The sequence below is a fragment of the Saimiri boliviensis genome, chromosome 19, assembly GCF_048565385.1.
Source record: "Saimiri boliviensis isolate mSaiBol1 chromosome 19, mSaiBol1.pri, whole genome shotgun sequence".
Classification (NCBI taxonomy): Eukaryota; Metazoa; Chordata; class Mammalia; order Primates; family Cebidae; genus Saimiri; species Saimiri boliviensis.
The window spans coordinates 32,979,744-33,000,414 of NC_133467.1; the positions used below are offsets into that span (position 1 = coordinate 32,979,744).

The 20,671-nt window shown below is 40.3% G+C and overlaps 2 protein-coding genes across 3 annotated transcripts; one reads left to right on the top strand and one right to left on the bottom strand.

The window, feature by feature from the left end:
- Positions 1-4,852: 4,852 nt before the first annotated feature.
- Positions 4,853-8,474, bottom strand: CD1E (CD1e molecule). 2 transcript variants are annotated; one of them, XM_003937882.4, is made up of 6 exons: positions 8,322-8,474; positions 7,696-7,992; positions 6,816-7,085; positions 6,284-6,562; positions 5,796-5,889; positions 4,853-5,667 (listed from the first exon to the last, which is right to left on the bottom strand). In XM_003937882.4, exons 1-6 carry the CDS (start codon positions 8,377-8,379, stop codon positions 5,505-5,507), a joined length of 1,161 nt encoding a protein of 386 aa, XP_003937931.3. In that variant the 5' UTR covers positions 8,380-8,474; the 3' UTR covers positions 4,853-5,504. The 2 variants fall into 2 exon arrangements, with proteins under 2 accessions (XP_003937931.3, XP_003937933.1); XM_003937884.4 differs by lacking the exon at positions 4,853-5,667 and having other exon boundaries at positions 5,817-5,889; positions 6,388-6,562.
- A 6,084-nt stretch (positions 8,475-14,558) lies between these two features.
- On the top strand, positions 14,559-18,150 carry CD1B (CD1b molecule). Its single transcript, XM_003937886.4, has 6 exons — positions 14,559-14,725; positions 15,030-15,296; positions 15,965-16,243; positions 16,440-16,718; positions 17,074-17,167; positions 17,845-18,150. Exons 1-6 carry the CDS (start codon positions 14,665-14,667, stop codon positions 17,864-17,866), a joined length of 1,002 nt encoding a protein of 333 aa, XP_003937935.3. The 5' UTR covers positions 14,559-14,664; the 3' UTR covers positions 17,867-18,150.
- Positions 18,151-20,671: the final 2,521 nt, after the last annotated feature.

The window sequence follows — 20,671 nt, forward strand, 5'->3', positions numbered from 1 at the left end:
TTTTGTGCCCATTGACTGCAATCTCGCCATTGACTCCTCCCCTTTGGCCCTGACAACCACTCTTTTACTCTCTGCTTCTCAGAACTCATCTCCTTTTACCTAAAAACCACTTTCATTCATTTAAAACCCTGCAGTGTTTTTAAATCACTGTATGGTGGCCTGTAAGTCCCTTTTGTGATCTGACTCCAACTCACTGGCCTCATTTCTTATGTTTCCTGTCACTTACTCCAGTCCATCTACACTGGAATTCCCATAGGTTTTAGAAAACACCCATTCCAATGCTGCTTTCTTTACAGTTCCTTTGCCTGAAATGTTCTTTCCCCAGATACTGCATGACTTCTTGTTTGTTCTTGCTTCAGTTCCCTTCTCAAAAGCCACATTCTCAGAGTGGCCCATTCTGTCCACAAACTTGGAAATAATAAATAATTTCTCTCTGATTTCTTTCCCTGATGCAGTTATTAATCTTAATATGCCATCACCTTAATATGATATTTATATATACTTATTGTCTGTCTTTCCAGCCCCTCCACTGTCAATGTAAGTTCCTTGAAGATGGTAATATATTTATGTGTCTTTAATGCATTTCATTACCATAATGACATTTATCATGTAACAAGCTTCCGATAGTTATTTAGTGAAAGTGTGTGTAGTAGTTAAAGCAGGGATTTTGGAGCAAAATTGCGTATACTTACTAATTATGTGACCTTTGTCTCTTCATATATAAAATGGGAATAATATTATATGCTCAGGATTGATAAGAAGATTATATAAGTTAATATGTATACAGTATGGAGAAGAATGCCTGGCCTGCAGCAGGCCCCATTCAAATGATTTTTATTATTCATTTGGTTTTAACCATAAAACAAATACTTCTCTTATTCACAGTAATAAGAGCTCATGCTCAATATGTAATCATCATCACGTTGTTGATAATGGGTTTGGTAATTTTCATTACATTTTTGGCAGTGGCATCCACACTTGGATCTGGATCAAGGAAGAGGGAATGGAACATAAAAGAACTTATAAGGAAAGCTCTGGTAACTTGCTTTTCAGGAAGAATAATAAAGCAAACAAGAAAGTTTGGATCTTGAAAAACTAGTAAGATAATGGAAGCATTTACATAAGAAAATGAGAATGAGAAGATGGTTAATGAGGAAGGATTATGAACTAGTTCTAATTCCTTAAGAGTAAAGTCTAAGTTTCAAAAATCTATAGGTACTTTCTATGGCTAACCTGAAGAAGGAGTCATGTGCCCTTAATTACATCTCCTCTGAACACAAGCTCCAGAGCGGGTACTGCGTAAACATCTTTGTTCATTTGCAGGTGATCCACTTGGAGGCCTGGAGCCCTGTTTCAGGGTGGGTTGCTCCGCTTATCAAGTCTTCCATAGCCTCAGCTTACCTCATTCATTAGATAGAAGATAGCAGAGTGTTAGGTCATGGTTCATCCAGGGCATGTGGCTACTGCACTCTTTGGAGCTTTGGCCGCAGCATATTCTGATTCCACCAGTCCCACTGCATCCTCCCCCAGTTAATGCTATTTCTGGAGAAATTTAGCAACCACCAAGAATACCCACTCCATCACTTTTTCCAAAACTACCTACTCTCATTCCTACTGTATTTGTGTTTACAACAGAATGCAGAAAGCTCCAGATGTGTACTGTCAGCAAAGCAGATTACCTACTTGGTTTTATACCTGATAGGAATGGAAATTTTTTTTTTTTTTTTTTTTGAGACGGAGTTTTGCTCTTGTTACCCAGGCTGGAGTGCAATGGCGCGATCTCAGCTCACCGCAACCTCCGCCTCCCGGGTTCAGGCAATTCTCCTGCCTCGGCCTCCTGAGTAGCTGGGATTACAGGCACGCGCCACCATGCCCGGCTAATTTTTTGTATTTTTAGTAGAGACAGGGTTTCACCATGTGGACCAGGATGATCTCGATCTCTTGACCATGTGATCTACCCGCCTCGGCCTCCCAAAGTGCTGGGATTACAGGCCTGAGCCACCGCACCCGGCCAAGAATGGAAATTTTTATCCCTAACTACTGAAAAAAAAAACCACCCCGGTCTTCTAGAATAAGTCCCATGTCCCAGAGTTTCAGCCAGAATGAAGTGGTTAATAGTACTAGGTAACACCTCTGTCTTGAAGGCAATTTAGCAACCTATTTTGCTCTTACGTACTTCATCATCCAGGATTTATAATAAAATTACCAAGCCCAAAGGTTCACCACACTACAGGGATGACCCAGAGCTTTCCTGACACTATTATGGACTGATATTTAAACTTCTTCAAGTCCTGTTGAGCTGACATTTCTTAAATATGATTCTTTGTCCTCAGGCTCTTTTTTAACCTTTTTATGGGGAAGAGGGGTGTTTTGTGCAGGCAGCCGAGATCTATTGTCTCCAAAAGGTATAGCTTGTGCCTCACCCAAATATATGTCACTTCTCAACTAAAGAGCCTTGTGAAAAACTGACTTTGAATGCATAAGGTATTTTGTTCAAGAACCCAGAGCTTCTTTAAAATCACTGTAGACAACAGTCATCTGTCCCTAAGAGATTCCATGGGAATCACCAAAGTACAACAGAAGGAAAAAGCAAAGTGGTATTTGTGGTTAACTGCAGTTGCTACTCATAGCACAGAGAATTCTGAAAAAATGCTCTGGGGTCTCCTCCCTTCTTCCTGGGTATGAAATGAGTCAAAGTAAGAGTCCCTTCTTACTAAGCTTTATCTGTATCTTAGGATGTTGGCAGACTTGTAAAGGTAATGACTTGAAGGAAAGATAGAATTGGGCTCTTTCCTTCAAAGAGTGACCATTTTACTGTCTTTGCACAATATTCATGATTCACCTACTTTTTTAGTGACACCAGCACTTTGGACACCTATCAGTACCCACAAATCTATGGCCTATCAGATAGATACTAGTAAACTCTTTTCCGACAGGCAAGTTTAATCCCATTTTTTCACTCAACAAAACTTTTTAAAATCACCCACTATATGTCAGGCTATAATCTAGGCACAGAGATACAGACATGATCAAGACGGATAAAATCCAGGATGTTACAGTGCTTACGTTTCAGATGAAAAAGTCCATGAATACATAAAAAGGTAATTTTAACTAAATTAAGTATTTGAAATAAATTGGACTAGTATGTGACTAAAATGGAGTGTTCTGCCTAGGCTAATCAGGGTGTGACACTTGAACTGAGAAATCTGACATAATTAAGAGACAGAAAAAAATAGTGTCACAGAAGCATAATATGCAGTGGAGAAAATATTGGACAGGGGACCAGAGAAACTATCCTGAGCCAGATCAGGAGTTCAAAAATTACTGAAACTCAAACACTAGAGTCATGGGGGGAACTCTATTTAAGCGGTTATCATCAGAAATATATTTTCACTACATACCTTGTGCCAAAAACAGAAAGGTTCCTACTTGAACCTCTTCATTTTACTAGAGGTCCTCTGCTGTAGAGTTATACCACATAATGGAACCCTGGCTTTTCATCATTTGTTGCTCCAAATACCCCTTTAAAATTCCACCTTCCTTTCTACACTCCAGGGACCAGACTCTAGATAGACTGACTGGATATGCCGTAGGGAAGGTGACAGATTCTCAACAGTGAAAAGGCTGGCCTCAATACCTTGTTTATGAGTTAAGAGTGCAGCCTGGATGTGTCATCACGGGACCCTTGCTGATTACCTGAAAATGCCCAGCATGAAGTTTATAACTTCCACTAAGAAATCTGCACAACCTCCTCAATTATTCCATCCAAGGGAGGGGTTGACTGGCCATGCATACAAACACTGCACCTCCGCCAGCTTCCTGCTTTCCGGTAGGCTCAATCAAATGTATCTCAATTAAAGTAAGTAGATACATGTAAGAATCCATATGAAAACAAACTGTAAATAATAATAAGCCAAGCTAATAAATAAAAGCAAACATGTAGCTTAACTGGCATCCAATCACTAGTTTGCTTCATCGCCTTAGCTCTGCCTCAAACCCTACGTGCTCTTTCTAATTGCTCAAAATATGAATTTCTCCCATGAATATGCACATCCACAAAGATACACATATATACACAGCCAGAGAAGTAAGAATGCCAGTTCAAACCTGTCCTCACTTTGGCAGGAGATAACCCTTGTGTTATTATTTTTTAAAATATCCCTGAAGATTCATTAACATCCCAATCACTGTGGAATCTGAGGCACTCATCTGCTCCTTCACCTCTGGTGAGAGGCAAAGGGATAGAGGAAGGTTATGTGTGTGTGTGTGTGTGTGTGTATATATATATATATATATATATATATATATATATATATATATGCCTGTGTCCACATGCTCTCATTGTTCAACACCCACCTATGAGTGAGAACATGCAGTGTTTGATTTTCTGTTCTTGTGTCAGTTTACCGAGAATGATGTTTTCCAGATTCATCCATGTCCCTAAAAAGGACACAGACTCATCATTTTTTATGGCTGCATAGTATTCCATGGTGTATATGTGCCACGTTTTCCCTGTCCAGTCTATCATCGATGAGCATTTGGGTTGGTTCCAAGTCTTTGCTGTTGTAAACAGTGCCACAATAAACATTTGTGTGCATGTGTCCTTATAACAGAACGATTTATAATCCTTTGGATATATACCCAGTAATGGGATTGCTGAGTCAAATGGAATTTCTATTTCTAGGTCCTTGAGGAATCGCCACACTGTCTTCCACAATGGTTGAACTAATTTACACTCCCACCAACAGTGTAAAAGTGTTCCTATTTCTCCACATGAGAGGAAGAGTTTTAATAAGAGCACCATCAAATGATGCCGAGATCTCAGAGAAGGAGTGGAGTAAGACAACATCACTTGATCTGACAACAAATTTATTTCAGTCAGCATTTATTGAGAAATATTACATTCAGACAGAATCAGCGATGTAATTTGTGGGGTCAGTGAAAAATGAAAATTCAGTATCTCTTGTTTGAAAATGATTAAAGACTCCATGATGACAACAGCAGAGCATTAAATCTAACATAGTTTCCTTCAGAGCATACAATTCCATGTGTCTGCACAGGTCACATGCTTATGAAGCTGGCCCTGAATTCAGATAAGGTTTTTGGTCATGAATACAGACACAAATGCCTAAATCCTACTAGAAAGCAACTGAGATTAAAAAAAAAACAAACAAACAAACCCAAATAACTATTATTCAGAGTAGGAAGAGATGAGTGTGCCTGTGAAAATCAGTTCAATTTGGGGAGTATGGAAGAGCTCTCAATTGGATGATCCTGGGAGTCCATAAAAAAGAAGCATCTAGATTATACTTTGAAAAATCAACAATGATGGATATGTAGCCAAAGCAAGAAAAAAAACATATCAGTGGAAGACAGGGAAAAAAATATTTTTAAAGGGATCAATATCTTTGCTAGTACAAGCTGTTTAAAAGCGTGCTTCCCTTATGGGACATGGACTATGTGTAAGAAGACACAACAATTTTATGTATAAGGTAAAACAAACATCACCAGAGTTGATCTATGCGAGTCTTCCACTTCTCCAAGAGTCTGTTTTTGATCCACAATACTTGTGCCAAGCCTAACTGATGTCTTGAATTCTTGATGTCCTGAGTGTTGGCTCCCATGGGAAAGACAGGGCTGGGTGTATGGGGAATGTTCTTATTTGAACTGTGGAAAAAGAGGAGGATATTAATCTCAAAGAAGGGAAATAAAGGGGAAAGGCAGAAAGAAAAAAAAGATGGAGGAAAAACGAATGAGTTGATTAGAGGCTGAAGAAACAACGAGAAAAGGCTCACCTCTGTTTTTTAAACCATGAGTCAAGTACCACCAATATGACCAGGGTAACTATCACAGTCAAATAGATCAGGATGAGAAGGATGGAATATCCACCTAGTTAGGAATAGAATGAGAACATCAGCCCCCAAATACCCTATTCCACCACGTGGAGATTTCTCGTTTCACAAGGGTGGGACCTTCCTGGAGTTTTCATCTGTGTTTTCCAGAGTCCTCATTTCAATTCCTCCTGATCCTTTGTCTGTGATCCTCTCCCAACCCTCTCCCATCAAACCACTAGTTCCTCCCCCTTTTTTTTGTTAGTATCTTTAATTCCCAACCTCTATTTTCTTGACATGTAACTACTGTCATACTGTATCCTTGTTTATTTTGATTGTCCCAGTTTCACCCTTCTTGTGCCTAGCATTCCTACCCATTTCCTCAGCCCCTCACTCAAAAGCCCCAGGACTCTCTTTCATTATTTCCCAGCAGAGCCTCAGCTTTTTCTCACCCCAGTGGATGATTAGATCATGGCCCTCTAGACTGCTGTGCTTCACCCGACAGGATAGGCCAGCGGCCTCCCCAGTCGCCACATCCAGGGTTGCTCGGAGATACCATGTCTCGTCAGCGTTAGGCAGGACGTCCCCTCGCTGAGTGCCCCGCTGCTCCTGCTCACCCCGCATCCACATCACCCACACGGACTTTGGGTAGAATCCTGAGACATGGCACACCAGCAGCAGATGACCAGGCCTGGCACTGGGGCCATGGGACAGCCAGGCCTCTGGCTTCACTAGGCAGAAGAAGACAGGAAAAATGGAATTTTGAAGGGTACCCCGGGCCAGAGCTCAGGGACTCAGGTGCCTTAATAATAATACTAAGAATGACTTAATAATCACTTCTTTCTCTGGTCTAAGAAACAGTCCTAAACCCACACATCTCACCTCCCAGCCTGTCACTATGTCTTTCAAAATGATGACGAGTGGCAAATTCAAATACGAGAGTTATAGTACTAGGAACAAGAGGGGAGAGAGAGTTAGACTCACCTTTTCGTTTCAGTTCTGACTCCCCTGCTTCCATGAGCCCCGCCAGAAATCGAGGACAGGTGTGACCCAGAAGGCTTTGCAGTATTTCTTTAAAATCTAGGTAGCGATTGAGCTCTTTACAGACGTTCTGGGCCTGGATCCCTGCTCCTGGAGATGGCTCCCAGGAAATTCCTTGGAGACTCAGGAAATCTAATCCTTGATATGCCACATTTAAGAAGATTTGTGGGGCATTCATTCTACAGCCAGCTGATACCTGGATCTCGAAGGGGTCTGAGAATGGACAGATGAGAGATCAATATGGAAAGAATCACAAGGAAGGAAAACAAACAATTTAAAGAGTAAAGAGATTCAAGGGAAGAAAATTTTGCTGGGAAATCATATGGAGACTAGAGCTTAATGGGAAAGGGGAAGAAAACTTGTGGGAAGAAAATTCGAAGATAATGAAGATACTTTGAAATAATTAACAGGAAAGTGATAGATGGGAAGGCTATCAGGAAGATAGGAGATTGGTCATAAAGAATTCACGTGAAAGTTGGTTAGGCCAGTCCATGTGAACATTCAGGCCGAGGAGAAAGGCAGAAACTGGGTTGAGAAAGGCTGAGTCTGAGGGCAGGAATGAAGGGCAGAAAATCCAGAGGAGACAATCATTCCAAAGAGCCAGTATTCGCGGGTATGTTGAGATATGTACATGCAGGCCCTTTTGTGTAGGTGGTGGAGTGTGGGTTGTGGTGAAGGGTGAAGCAGAGGAGGGAGTGGGAGCCAGAGAGTGACGAATAAGGTTAATAAGGTTGAATGATGGCCAGAGTCAATCGACTATCTTCTGCTTTGGAAAATAGTTGATGTTCCCAAGCAAATTATCAGCTTAGAGTGACAAACTTACATTCAAACTGAAAATGACCAGCATAAGCTTGCACTACCCGGATAAAACCGTGGAAGTATAACTGGAGCAGTGACTGTAAGTTTTTCAGCTCCTGCTGGCTGAAGCTTCCGTGGGACCAGGGCTTCAGAAAGCGGATGGTGCCCAAGACAGTGTCCCAGCCATGAGTCTGCAGGTCGCCCAGCCATCCTGAGCCCTCACTGTGTGCCCAGCTGCAGTTGGCAAAGGAGGAAGTTTGGAGCATGCGGAAGGCCAGGGGTTCCTCTGCTGCTAGACGATGGGATTGTAGAGCCTGGGGAGCTGAGAGAGAGAGAGATGATGAGTGGAGATAACGTAAAGGGAGGGGAGAAGTGATGCCAAAGGAAGAAAAGGAACCCAGAGAAGAGAGAGAGTTATGCAGGTTGCACGTACTCCAATACGCTTTTCCTCTGGGGCCAGCTACCTTTCTCCAAAATCAGAGACAAAAACCGAAACTGTGGGCGAGAATTCTCTGCTGGGAACTAGCCTGAAAGGCATACTCCAAGAACATCCTGGAGGAGTCCTGCTCCCTTTCCCCAGATCCTCCCCAGAGCTTCCTCTCAGCCCTCCGGTGCCTACCATAGGTAACTTTCCACCTGTACTCTTCTTACCTGCTGTATTTTCCCCAGGACAGCAGAGTCCTTCGAAGAGGAGGAGTAGCAGCAGCATTGAAGCTCTGTTAAAGGAATGATGACTTGGCAGGACACCTGCCTTCAGAACTCAGATATCAGTACCCCTCTCCACATGCACTCGCACTGTCATCTGACTTCCCTTGCTGCACAGACAGACAAATCTCTCTGCTGACTTCACTGTCAGGGAAACCCCACTGCCTCCCTTTGCCACAGCCTCCCACGGGGTTTTTCATTTCCTCTGTTTCTCCCACTCTCTGGCTCCAAATTTTCTCACTGCCCTTCTCTGCATCCTCCCAGCCTACCTGATTGCACTAACCGCTGGAAAACAGATCCTGGCTTAAAACCAAGTCTGTGGTCTGGCTAGAAAATTTAGTAGCTTTTGGCCTTGGAGAAATCAAATCCATACTTGGGCTGGCGATCATCTAATCTGTGAGAAGTGATGGTAGTCACTCCGTGGTGCCTAGTGGTCCATCCACCAGTTTCCCATTTCTAGCTCTCTGTGATCCTCTCCTCCGCCTGTGTCGCTTCGCCCTTCTCTTGATCATGATCAGAAGGCACTCGGCATCCTGGATGTAGCTGCATAGTCCACAGGCAACTCTCCATAATCCAACTCTCCATGCTGCCGAAAAAGGAGAAGCAATGGCAATGCAGATTATCAGATAATCTAAAGAAAGCTCCCTCTTGTTCAGTTTCCCCAGTCAAGCCAACTGTCATAGTTAAAGTGGTTCATGACTGAGCTTGACCTGGAAGTGGAGAGCTAGAGGGCAGGTAGATTTCAACCATGTTTTATGGGCGAGTCTGGAGGAAATACAAAGAGGCCTTCGATCCCCATCCCTACCCAAATGAAGAGAGCATGTTGGAAGTCAGTGGGCCAGCTTCACCCTGGGTCTGAAGAAAGAGGGAGGGCAGGTATGAGGCTTCCCATCACCGTTCATGGCCTGAGCACACTGGTGTGCCCTGCTTGCATCTGGTTAGAGAGCACCTTTGGTGGACACAGGGAAGTAGCTCTAGAGGACTGGAGTGTTCACTGGAGAATTAATTACTGTATTGAGTCTTTATTTTTGTTTCTTTTTCATTAGTATTTGTTGTGACACCCTGTAGGCCGTTGAAATAACACTCTTTTGCTTGGTTTTTATGCATTTATTCAACCGACATTTATTCAGAGCCCACCTACTACCAAAAGCAATTGCCAGACACTAAGATATCAGAGACAGAAGTCTTTGGGAAAAAAAAAAAAAAATTCAACCCCAAATCTCTACTTTATTTATAGATTGAATTTACAGAACAGTGGTCAGAATTATTGAAAAAGGTCCAAACCCAGTTTCATCTTAGTATCACTTCTAAATTCTAAGGTTAAAGAAAGATTAAAAAGTTTCCTTGTTTCCTGAGTTGAATATTATTTTCTTTTTTTTTTTTTTTTTTTTAAATAAGAGCATTGAGTAGATTTTATTTAGGTACGGTTTGTTTGAAAAAAATAAACAAAAGTTGCTTATAGTTTGGCTGACAGAAGGCTCAATATAAGTCATGTGTCATTTAACCCCAGGAAGTTAATAATTACAATTTTCAATAGTATTTCTTTTCTACAAATATATTCAAAGCTGTAAGTTGCTATGTAAATTTATTTATAAATTGCTATGTAAATCCAAAATTGGTTTCATAATAAACTTGTGAAGAGTAAACAAAGATAAATATTTAAGAGAATACGTACTAACCTACAAAAAACATAATACATAGTAAAAAGATTGGAATGACCTTTGCCAAATATCAATGCTACAAGTAACTGTATTCATTAGAATTTTAAAATCAGGCCAGGTGCGGTGGCTCACGCCTGTAATCCCAACACTTTGGGAAGCTGAGGCAGGCAGATCTGACACCAGCCTGGCCAACATGCCAAAACCCTGTCTCTACTAAAAACCCCAAAATTAGCCAGGTGCTGTGGTGTGTGCCTGTAATTTCAGCTAGTCGAGAGGCTGAGGCAGGAGAATTGCTTGAGCCTGGGTGGTGGAAGTTGCAGTGAGCTGAAATTGTGCCACCGCACTCCAGCCTGGACAAGAGAGTGAGACTCTGTTTCAAAACAAAAAAAAAAAAAAGAATTTTTATTTGCAAAATAAAATAAAGCAAAGCATGATTAGAGAGCAAAGAAATTTTGTTATTCCACAAAAAAATTGCACTATGATGTAAGTAAAGATAACCACACCCTAGTTTTTAATTTTGAGATTACGAAATTCACAGATAACTGCAAAATACTGGGCAAAGTAGAAATACATGGTGTGTAATAGCAACCCAATAATCCTTAACAAAATATTTAATGGTATTCCTTCTAAATCAAAATTATCTAGAAGATAAATTCTGAAGAAAAATATATATATTCATTATAATTTTTGGAACATTATCTGGCACAATGATTTCCTTTCTGCTTTACAAAATTCCATCAGCGCCTAACCACATTTTTTCTAAAAATACTTACTGTTTGTGGCCAGGTCTCTTTTAAAAAGAAATTCCCCCTCCTATGTTTTCCCAGGGGTGCCCCATGGTAACATTCACAGATCCCCTTTTTCCAAAACTAGAAAATTCTCTCAAAACATATTACAAGATGTGACCTTGGACAAATTAATCTTTCTATGTAAGAAATTTATGGGAGATAAATCACTAAAATTGAGTTAAAATAAAATTTTTGAGTACATTTGTACAAATGTAAGAAAATGTTCCATCTGCTAATTTTGTTTTCAAAGAATTTAAATAAGAGTTTTATTCTTTTGGCTTATTTTTATGAAAGACTGGAATTTCTACATACTTATTTTCTTGTTTGTGTATACTTAAATTTCTTTTTTATTTAAATTTTTTAGCTTTATTAAGGTAGAACCAGCAAATACAAATTGAGTATAAAAATAAATGTATTTATTGTCACTGAGCTGTACATTTAAAAATGGTAAAGATGATAAATTATATATTTATAGTCTGCCTTAATTTTTTAAAAATAGAGTATACTTAAGGTCCATAACATGATGTTGTGATATATGTGTATACTGTGAAGCAATCACCACAATCAAATTATTAACATATGGATATGTTAATAATTTTTTTATAGTGAGAACATCTAAGATCCTCTCGGTTAGCAATTAAAATACTGTACAATAGACCTCCGCCAAAATGGCCAAATAGGAACAGCTCCGGAGCACAGGTCCCAGCAAGAGAGACACAGAAGAGGAGTGATCTCTGCATTTCCAACCAGGGTACCAGGTTCATTTCAATGGGACTGGTTGGACAGTGGGTGAAATCCAGGGAGGGAGAACTGAGGCAGGGCGAGGCGCTGACTTTGAAAAAGGAAGGCAACATTTTTAAAGAAAAAAAAATGAAGAGGATTACATATTTGTTTTGAAATAATTATCCTTGCCTACAAATATCAGTAACAAGGCTCACACCAGTCAGAGGTTAAACAGACAGTTGCTGGCAGAGAAGATGTCTTTGAATCATTTTGTGTGTATGTGTGTGTGTGTGTGTGTGTGTGTGTGTGTAAGGTTGTCATGGCCTTTTCAAGGTTGTGGTTTTTGTGGAGTCTTTTGTGGTAGTTGTTCTAATTAGGTATACAAGCGTGAGAACCCTCTCAGTATAGTCTTCCCTAGCTCTACCAGTTTTGTTTTGTTTTGTTTTGTTTAATTGTTGTTTGTTTAAGTTTAGTGACTCCATTGTGATTCTGGCAACTTTTGCAAGAAGATGACTGTAAATTTAAACTTAGTTAAGAAGATTGCCAGACAAAATCAAAATTTTGGAATTCTTCAAATGCCATATTTGAGAGAAAAAGTTAACTTACGCACTATCTTTTCCCTGAAAAGTGCAGCAAGTGAGATCATTTGAAAGGTCTCGAAATTAACAAGGTTTCCAAGTTATATTCTTTCCCACATATCATATCCAGTATTTCACATTTCCTTTCTGTTTTGAAAGTACAGAAATGGACATGGCACGGTCCACAGTGTCCACATGGCAGTGTCACATATTTCCACACTACGCTGCGACTATGTTCGTTCAGTTCCGTGGCGTGGTTTCTATTTCTACTGTGCATTGGTACCCTTGTTCCTTGGCCTAGGAAACCTGTCTTCTAGGGAAAGATTATCTGTAGTCCCAATATTTGTTCCAAATTAAAAAATCAACACGTGCACACTTCTAAATCGAAGTTTTAATCGATGCTTCTGACTCATGTACTCCTATGGGCCTAAAGACCATATACACTTCTGATAAGCTCCTCAAGACATAGGCTTTCTCAGATATTGATTGCATAATCTCACTTATATGTGAAATCTTCAAAGAGTTGAGTACACAGAAACAGAAAATAAAACAGTGATTACCAGGGGCAGGAAGCAGGTGGTGGTGGGCAGACATGAGGAGATGTAGGTCAAAGAATACAAAGTAGCAGCTAAGCAGTCCCCTCTGAATTGTGGAGGATTCATTCCAAGACCCCTAGTGGATGCCCAGATTGCTGAACCTGGGTGCTGTCAATTGGAATCCCTTTCTGTTCATGTCCTCCACTCACAAATTTGATGGCTTTTTGAAATCTTAACTAAGGACTTATCACACACTCTGGTAAAAACTTTTGCAATTTGGGCTGTGACCATAAAATTAGTGCAAATTCCCTTTTTCCTCATCACAATTTTATGGAAAGAAGATTCCTTTTTAATGTAGATCATAGCAACCTCAGCATATTTTTTTTTTTTATTTTTAAGTCAAGAACTTTCACCTTTTCATTTAAAAGAAGCACTTTATGGCTTCTCTTTGGCATATTTGAATTACAGTCATCAATACTTCTGTGCTTTGGGGCTGTAATTAACTAAAATAAAGGTTACTTTAACACAGGCACTGCAAGACCAGGACAGTTGGATAACTGAGCCAGCTATTAAGTGACTCATGGTTGGGAAGCATTTACAGTGTAGATATGTTGGATTAAGGGGTGATCTGCATCCTTGCCAGGATGAAGTAGGCTGGCATGAAATTTCCTCATACTACTTAGAGTGTTGCACAATTAAAAACTTATGGATAGTTTATTTCTGAAATTGCCCATTTAATATTTTCAGACTGCCATTGACCATGGGTAATTAAAACTGTGGAAAACAAAATCACGAATAAGGAGATTCCTACAGTATGTTAAACATAAAAAAAAATTGACCTTGCAACCAGTATTCATGTTAAATTAACTTAATTTATTAAGTTTAATGTTTTATCTATAGATCCTTCCAGATTTTCTAATGATAGCTCTAAATATGAATTTCATTAGTTTTGTTTCAATTATTATACCTTTTATTATATTTCTTATCAATAAAAAAATTATTGAAAACCTTCTTGCCTTTTTTACTTCTATCAGATAATTTTTTTGTCCTTATTTATTTATTTATTATACTTTAAGTTCTGGGGTACATGTGCAGACTGTGCAGGTTTGTTACCTAGGTATACACGTGCCATGGTGGTGGTTTGCTGCATCCATTGCCCTGTCATCTGCATTAGATATTTCTCCTAATGCTATCCCTCCACAATCCCCCCACTCCCTGCTATCTCTTCCCTAGCTCCCCCACCCACCAACAGGCCCCAGTGTGTGATGTTCTCCTCCCTGTGTCCATGTGTTCTCATTGCTCAACACCCACTTATGAGTGAGAACATGCAGTGTTTGATTTTCTGTTCTTGTGTCAGTTGCTGAGAATGGTGGTTTCCAGCTTCATCCATGTCCCTGCAAAGGACATGAAGTCATCCTTTTTTATGGATGCATGGTATTCCGTGGTGTGTATGTGCCACATTTTCTTTATCCAGCCTATCATTGATGAATATTTGGGTTGGTTCCAAGTCTTTGCTATTGAACAGTGCTGCAATATTCCTGAAGCCTTGGTCTAAAGGTAACTTCAGTGACAAGGAGGTTGCTGAGATAGAGGAGGTATTCCGAGTCTACTCCTTTGGATTTGCTCGAGAAGTACAAGACTTTACTGGTGATTTCCAGATGAAATGTGAGTCCAGTCCACTGAACTGGGAAGGTGAAATGAAAATTCAGAGTCATCTGGGGGCTTTTCCAAAGAGCTTTGAAGGAAGCTGAGGACAGGGAGAGAGGCTGGAAATCAGGGAGGCCAGAGAGAGTCTAAAAGTCAGGGCTTGAGGGAAATAAAAGGTGGGGTAAGAGGCTCAGAGCTGTGGGAGGCACATTTTTCTCTGAAAAGCAGTTTGGATGAGGAAGAGATTCGTCAGTTGGAAGAGAGAAGAAGTCACTACAGGGCACGGGGGAAAAGGTTTGCTGAAATTAGAGATCAAATACCAGCTCTGCCAGTAAGAAGTTGCATCTCCCAGTGAAATGCTGCTGCTGCCATTTCAACTGTTAGCTGTTCTCCTTCCCGGTGGTGACAGTGAACATGGTAAGATCACTCTGGCAGGTCCCAGCACTGGTGCAGGGGTCTGGATTTTTTTTTTTTAAAGCATACAGCACTTTCCTGCATGCAACTGGACACTCAGGGTCTGGGTCTTTCTGTCCCCAGCTCTCTTCAACCATTCTCGTGGTTGAGACTGCAGCCTGAAGCCCTAAGGCAGTCAAATGTGCCAGGCTTTATGTGTTCTTCAGATTCTAGGTTCTCGTTTTTTGAATCGTTTTCATTTCCATTCTTCCTGATTGTCTCCTGCTTCTCCATGTATCTTCACCATCTGCTTTTCCACTCTTCGCAGCGTTCCAGGGGCCGACCTCCTTTCATGTCATCCAGACCTCGTCCTTTACCAACAGTACCTGGGCACAAACTCAAGGCTCAGGCTGGTTGGATGATTTGCAGATTCATGGCTGGGATAGTGACTCAGGCACTGCCATATTCCTGAAGCCTTGGTCTAAAGGTAACTTTAGTGATACGGAGATGGCTGAGATAGAGGAGATATTCCGAGTCTACCTCTTTGGATTCGCTCGGGAAGTACAAGACTTTGCCGGTGATTTCCAGATGAAATGTGAGTCCGGTCCACTGAACTGAGAATATTCTCAAGGACCCTCTTTTCTCTCTTTTTTGCAAGGTGCTGCTCTCTCTGATCCTTCTCCCTTGCTTTCTATTTTACCCAACCCCATGCACACGCTTTTCTAGAGTAGTCTCTCACTCCAGCTTCACACCTTCACACCTCGTATTTTAGATTCTTGCTACCTCTGCACTCCTCTCTTACTCTCGGAGTAAGGCTCCCACTTTGTAACCAGCTGCTGGTTTGTCTTGTGTGAAGCTTCTCCTCAAGGGCCCTTACTTCCCCTACCCTGTGCCTCAGTCATCTAATGTGTGGCTTTCTCCCCTAATCCATCTCTTCAATAATCTCCTCCGTGCACCCTCCTGTTGCTGGGAACCTCAGGCTCACTCTGGAATGCCACACTCCTGACTGCACCATGCTCTGCCTCTCCACCCCGTCTTACACACTGTCCACCTTTATCACATAGCTTTGTTTCCGTGGCATGCACATTTTTCCCAATGCTCTTGTTTCTGAAAATGTCTGAATGTTATAATTAGTTTTAGCTCGTCATCAGTTGACACCCAAGAACTTTATCCCCACCAAAATCTAAAATCCTAGGTTCTTTTCTCATGCCTTTCTTTCTTATTTATGTTTACTAACTTGCTCTCTATTTTCCTTCTGCATAGACCCCTTTGAGATCCAGGGCATAGCAGGCTGTGAGCTACATGCTGGAGGTGCCATAGTAAGCTTCCTAAGGGGAGCTTTTGAAGGACGGGATTTCCTGAGTGTCAAGAATGCTTCATGTGTGCCTTCCCCAGAAGGTGGCAGCAGGGCACAGAAGGTCTGCGCACTAATCATGCAATATCAAGGTATCATGGAAATCGTGAGGCTTCTCCTCTACAAAACCTGCCCCCGATATCTATTGGGCGTCCTCAATGCAGGAAAAGCAGATCTGCAAAGAAAAGGTGAGTCCTGCTCTTATTTCACTTCCCACCACCTCCTCTAAGATCAAGAGTAGGAAGATATCAGGAGCTTAATTAACAAGTTATCTGGTTCCCAATGGAGTCAGTGGGGTCGATGTTCAAGTTTGTAGGTTTCTGAGTCCATCACCTCAGAACTCGAGTTATAACATGACACTTTCTCTGCCCCTTCCTGCCTTAGTGAAGCCTGAGGCCTGGCTGTCCAGTGGCCCCAGTCCTGGCCCTGGCCGTCTGCTGCTGGTGTGCCATGTCTCAGGATTCTACCCAAAGCCCGTGTGGGTGATGTGGATGCGGGGTGAGCAGGAGCAGCCAGGCACTCAACGAGGGGACGTCCTGCCCAATGCTAACTGGACATGGTATCTCCGAGCAACCCTGGATGTGCCAGCTGGGGAGGCGGCTGGCCTGTCTTGTCGAGTAAAGCACAGCAGTTTAGAGGGCCAGGACATCATCCTCTACTGGAGTAAGAAAGAGTGGGGGCCCAAGCCGGAAATGCCAGGAAGTGATCCTTAAGCATAGAAGGAGGCACTGGGGAAGGATGGAGCTTGAGAGGTGAAAGAGGGAGAGAAGGAGGTTGATTGATTTCCAGGACCCCCATCCCAACAGAAGTAAAAATAGATAATCCAAGTTATCAAAAAGGTAGGAATTAAGGACCTGTAAACTGGGTAGAGAAGATCAAAGGATGGACATAGCGTGTCCAGGAATATGAGAGAGAAGTCGGAGATGACCATACATTGGAAGTAGGTGGGCTAAGCAGGGCCAAGCGACCTGTGTATAGGATGTGAAGTGGCATCCTTCTGTTGTCTCTCAATTGCCAGGAAGCCCCACCTCCATTGGCTCGATCATCTGGGCAATAATGGTGCCTTCCTTGATCCTTTTGCTATGCCTTGCGTTATGGTATATAAGGCGCCGGTGAGTTGTGGGCGTTTTTTCCCCCTAATATTTCTTCTCTGTCCACCCTTCCATTCTTTTTTACCATTTTATCTATTTAAATAGTTTATCCTCAATATTTTCACCATGCCCTTTCCCCAAACTCCCATCTCTTTTATGTGAACATTTTTTTAAAAATTCTGTTAAAATACTCATAACATAAGGTTTACCATCTTTACCATTTTTAAGTGTACAGTTCAGTGGTGTTAAGTGTATTCACATTGCTGTGCAAGCAATCTTCAAAACTCTTCCGTCTTGCAAGACTGAAACTGTATTCTTATTACACAGCAAGTTCCCATTTCCTCCTCCTCTCTAGGCCCTGGTTAAGACTGTTCTACTTTCTGTCTCTATGAATGCAACTACTCTAGGTACCTTATATAAGTAGAATCACAAAGCATTTGTCTTTTTGTGACTCCTATTTCATTTAGCGTAATGTCCTCAAGGTTTATCCATGTTGTAGCATTGTGACAGCATTTCCTTCCTTTTTTAAAACTGAGTAATATTCCACTATATGCCTATAACATATTTTGTTCATCCATTCGTCTGTCTATGGACACGTGGGTTGCTTTCACTTTTAACTATCAAGAATAATATTGCTATGAACGTGGGCCTACAAATATCTCTTATGTAGAGCTCTTTTGTTCTTCTGTTTTTAACAGATCGTATCAGAATATCCCATGAGCCCTCATGATGTCTCCTCTCCCATTTGGAATAAGTACCAAGAAGCCCAAGATGTAAGCCCAAGAGTCAATCTTATCACATTTCATCAAATGATTATCAAATTTGATGAAATCAGAGTTTTCATATATTTTTAAATAAATTATAATTTAAAACAGCAGAAAAAAGTACTTAAGACCGTAAATTTATTGTGAGACTGTATTAACAGTATGATCCACCCAGATTTTACATATGTTAAAATGTTGGAAAGAGTGTGTCTCAAAATAAATGAAATATAATACGTATGACTTAATAGTGACTTAACCTTGTCTTCCTATTTTAAAACTTCTTTTTTTGCTTCTGGTTAAACATCATTTGTCAAAGCAAACCAAATATAATTATGCCAGGATCACTGTATTTGTAGAGACGTAGCGCTTTTTTGATGTAATTTCTTCTCTGTCTCTGCCTGGATGACTTTCTAGCCCTCAAGGCTCAGCTGAGATGTTTCTTCCTCCAGCAAGCCTTTCCTAGTGCTATAATAAAAGGAACCATGCAGAGACCCGCTTACTCTGTACCCATAGCATTGGAGTTATTTTTGCTTTACCTCTCCTTCTATCTGTAAGTTCCTTGAGGACAGTGTTTCCTATTTGTGGATCTCTGGCATGATCTCTAAGCTGCAAATTCATTTTCTCAGTAAAAGTAATCTGAATTGCTGTAACTGCCAAGTTAAGTGTTTTCTTTCAGAGTCATCTAATTTCTTCCTTTTTCTCTCTTTAGTTAACATAGTGGCTCCTCCTCTTCTTGCTAAAATAGTTTACACTGAGCCAAAAAACATTATGCTTTCTTTGTTTCTGCTCCAAACTCCTTTGAAGAAAACCACTTTTGGCTTACTATACTCTTACTCTTTTTCTTCCCAAATTATCAGCCCTCAACAGTGGTTTCTTGGGGGGCTTAAGATTTTCCTCTAAAGGTTCTTACCTTGGTAACCCTTAATTTACTCATGATTATAAATATAACTTCTGAATGAGTGACTTTCAGAAATAGATCTTCAGCCTCGAATTATAAGGGCTTCCCAACTGTTTCTGTGAGTGTGTGTGCGATTGTGTGTGTGTCTGTGCTATTTTGGCCAATATATTAAAATACAGTCATTCCCCCTTATCCACAGAGGACACATTCCAAGACTCCCAGTGGTGCCTAAAACTTGCAGATAGGTTGTCATCAGTTGGAACACATTTCTGTTTATGTTTTCCACCCACAAGTTTAATGTCTTAATTATCTCAACTAAGCACTTACCATGCATGCCCTCTGTCATAGCTTTTGCAGTATGAGGTGTGCAACAGCAAAATTAGCAACATTTATTTTTTCGTTCTTCACAATTTCACGGATAGAAAATTCATCCTTACTGAAAATTTTAGCAACCTCAGCATACAATGTTTTTTCTTTGCTTATTAAGTGGGGGACTTTCACCTTTTCACTTGAAGGAAGCACTTTACAGCTTCTCTTTGGCGTATCAAAATTGCCAGCATCACTACTCCTGTACTTTGGAGCCATTAATAAGTCAAATGAGAGTTACTTGAACTGTGCTTGCAGTAATTCCACAAGCACGTGACACTTCAGCAGTCAATCTGATAACCAAACCAGCTACTAAGTGACTTCAGACCGTGAGGCAAAGATTGACTCCTTTTCAGCTTCTTAATTAACAATTTTGTATATAAAAAGATAAAGACAGCAGTATAAAAACAACCCTTTGCTCATTAGACAGTTTTGAAATAATTATCAACTGGTGATTAAAATAAATTTCAGATATTGTATCATTTATTCCTTAAGTATTTCAACGTGTCTTTCTGTAATATATAGACTTTTTTTAACATGTAGCCAAAATGACATTATGAAATCTCAAAATTAAAGCTTTCTTAATATCATTGAATATCTAGTTTGCCAGCATTCAGATTTTTTCCAACTGTCTCATAATTGCTTTTAAACATTTTATTAAGATTCTTGCATTAAAATTAGTTGGTATGTTCCATAAATCTTCTCTCATCTGTAGGTTTCTTCTCTCATTTTTATCCTAGAAATTGCTTCATTCTTCTTGTAAAGTCATCCAGTTTGGATTTTGCTGATTACATAGCTACAATGCCATTTAACATGACCCTTTGTCCTCTTTATTTACTATATATCAAATTGACATGTGACGTGATCAGATTCAGGTTTTATTATATTATGTATATATCACAAGAAGTGTATAATGTTTGGTGGTTTTCATTCATTACCAGATTAATAGGTCTCAACTTTTACACATTTTACATATGTAAAAGTTACTGAGAATGGCGTAACAGTGTGAATGTACTTAAGAACACAGAATTGTACACTTAAAAAACTGCGAAAATGGTAAATCTTATGTATTTGAATTTCACCACAACTAAAAAAAATTGAGATTATCAAAAAAACTTTTGTTTACATGGAGATTGTGTGTGTGTGTGTGTGTGTGTGTGTATAGATATACAATATATATAGATTGTCCAGACAGATTGCTAGATATATGTTAGAAGTAAAAACTAATAACTAAAATATTTGTAAATGTCTCTACAATTAAACATGGATTACATATCAACAAAAATTACATCTTTATTCTTAATTTTTTTCCAATTCTGTAGTCAGAAGTATGGCTTTATAGCTGCACTTATTTATTTATCATTTATTTTGTATTTTGGCAATTCTCCTTAATTTCTGGCTTAATAAGAAAACAGCTACATTTTCATTTCTGCTTTGGCATCCAGCCTGATGCAATATTATATTCCACGTAGTCTCTAGAGAACAACATGCAATCAT

What these genes read in the sequence shown, in the direction of transcription:
- CD1E (XM_003937882.4), bottom strand. Translation starts at nt 8,379, where the DNA reads ATGCTGCTGCTACTCCTCCTCTTCGAAGGACTCTGCTGTCCTGGGGAA. An exon ending in TCCTGGGGAAAATACAGCAG is followed by an intron (nt 7,993 to 8,321) that starts GTAAGAAGAGTA and finishes TCTCTCTCTCAG; the next exon opens with CTCCCCAGGCTCTACAATCC. An exon ending in TGATCTAATCATCCACTGGG is followed by an intron (nt 5,890 to 6,283) that starts GTGAGAAAAAGC and finishes ATTCCTAACTAG; the next exon opens with GTGGATATTCCATCCTTCTC.
- CD1B (XM_003937886.4), top strand. Translation starts at nt 14,665, where the DNA reads ATGCTGCTGCTGCCATTTCAACTGTTAGCTGTTCTCCTTCCCGGTGGT. An exon ending in AGCAGATCTGCAAAGAAAAG is followed by an intron (nt 16,244 to 16,439) that starts GTGAGTCCTGCT and finishes TTCCTGCCTTAG; the next exon opens with TGAAGCCTGAGGCCTGGCTG. An exon ending in TTATGGTATATAAGGCGCCG is followed by an intron (nt 17,168 to 17,844) that starts GTGAGTTGTGGG and finishes TGTTTTTAACAG; the next exon opens with ATCGTATCAGAATATCCCAT.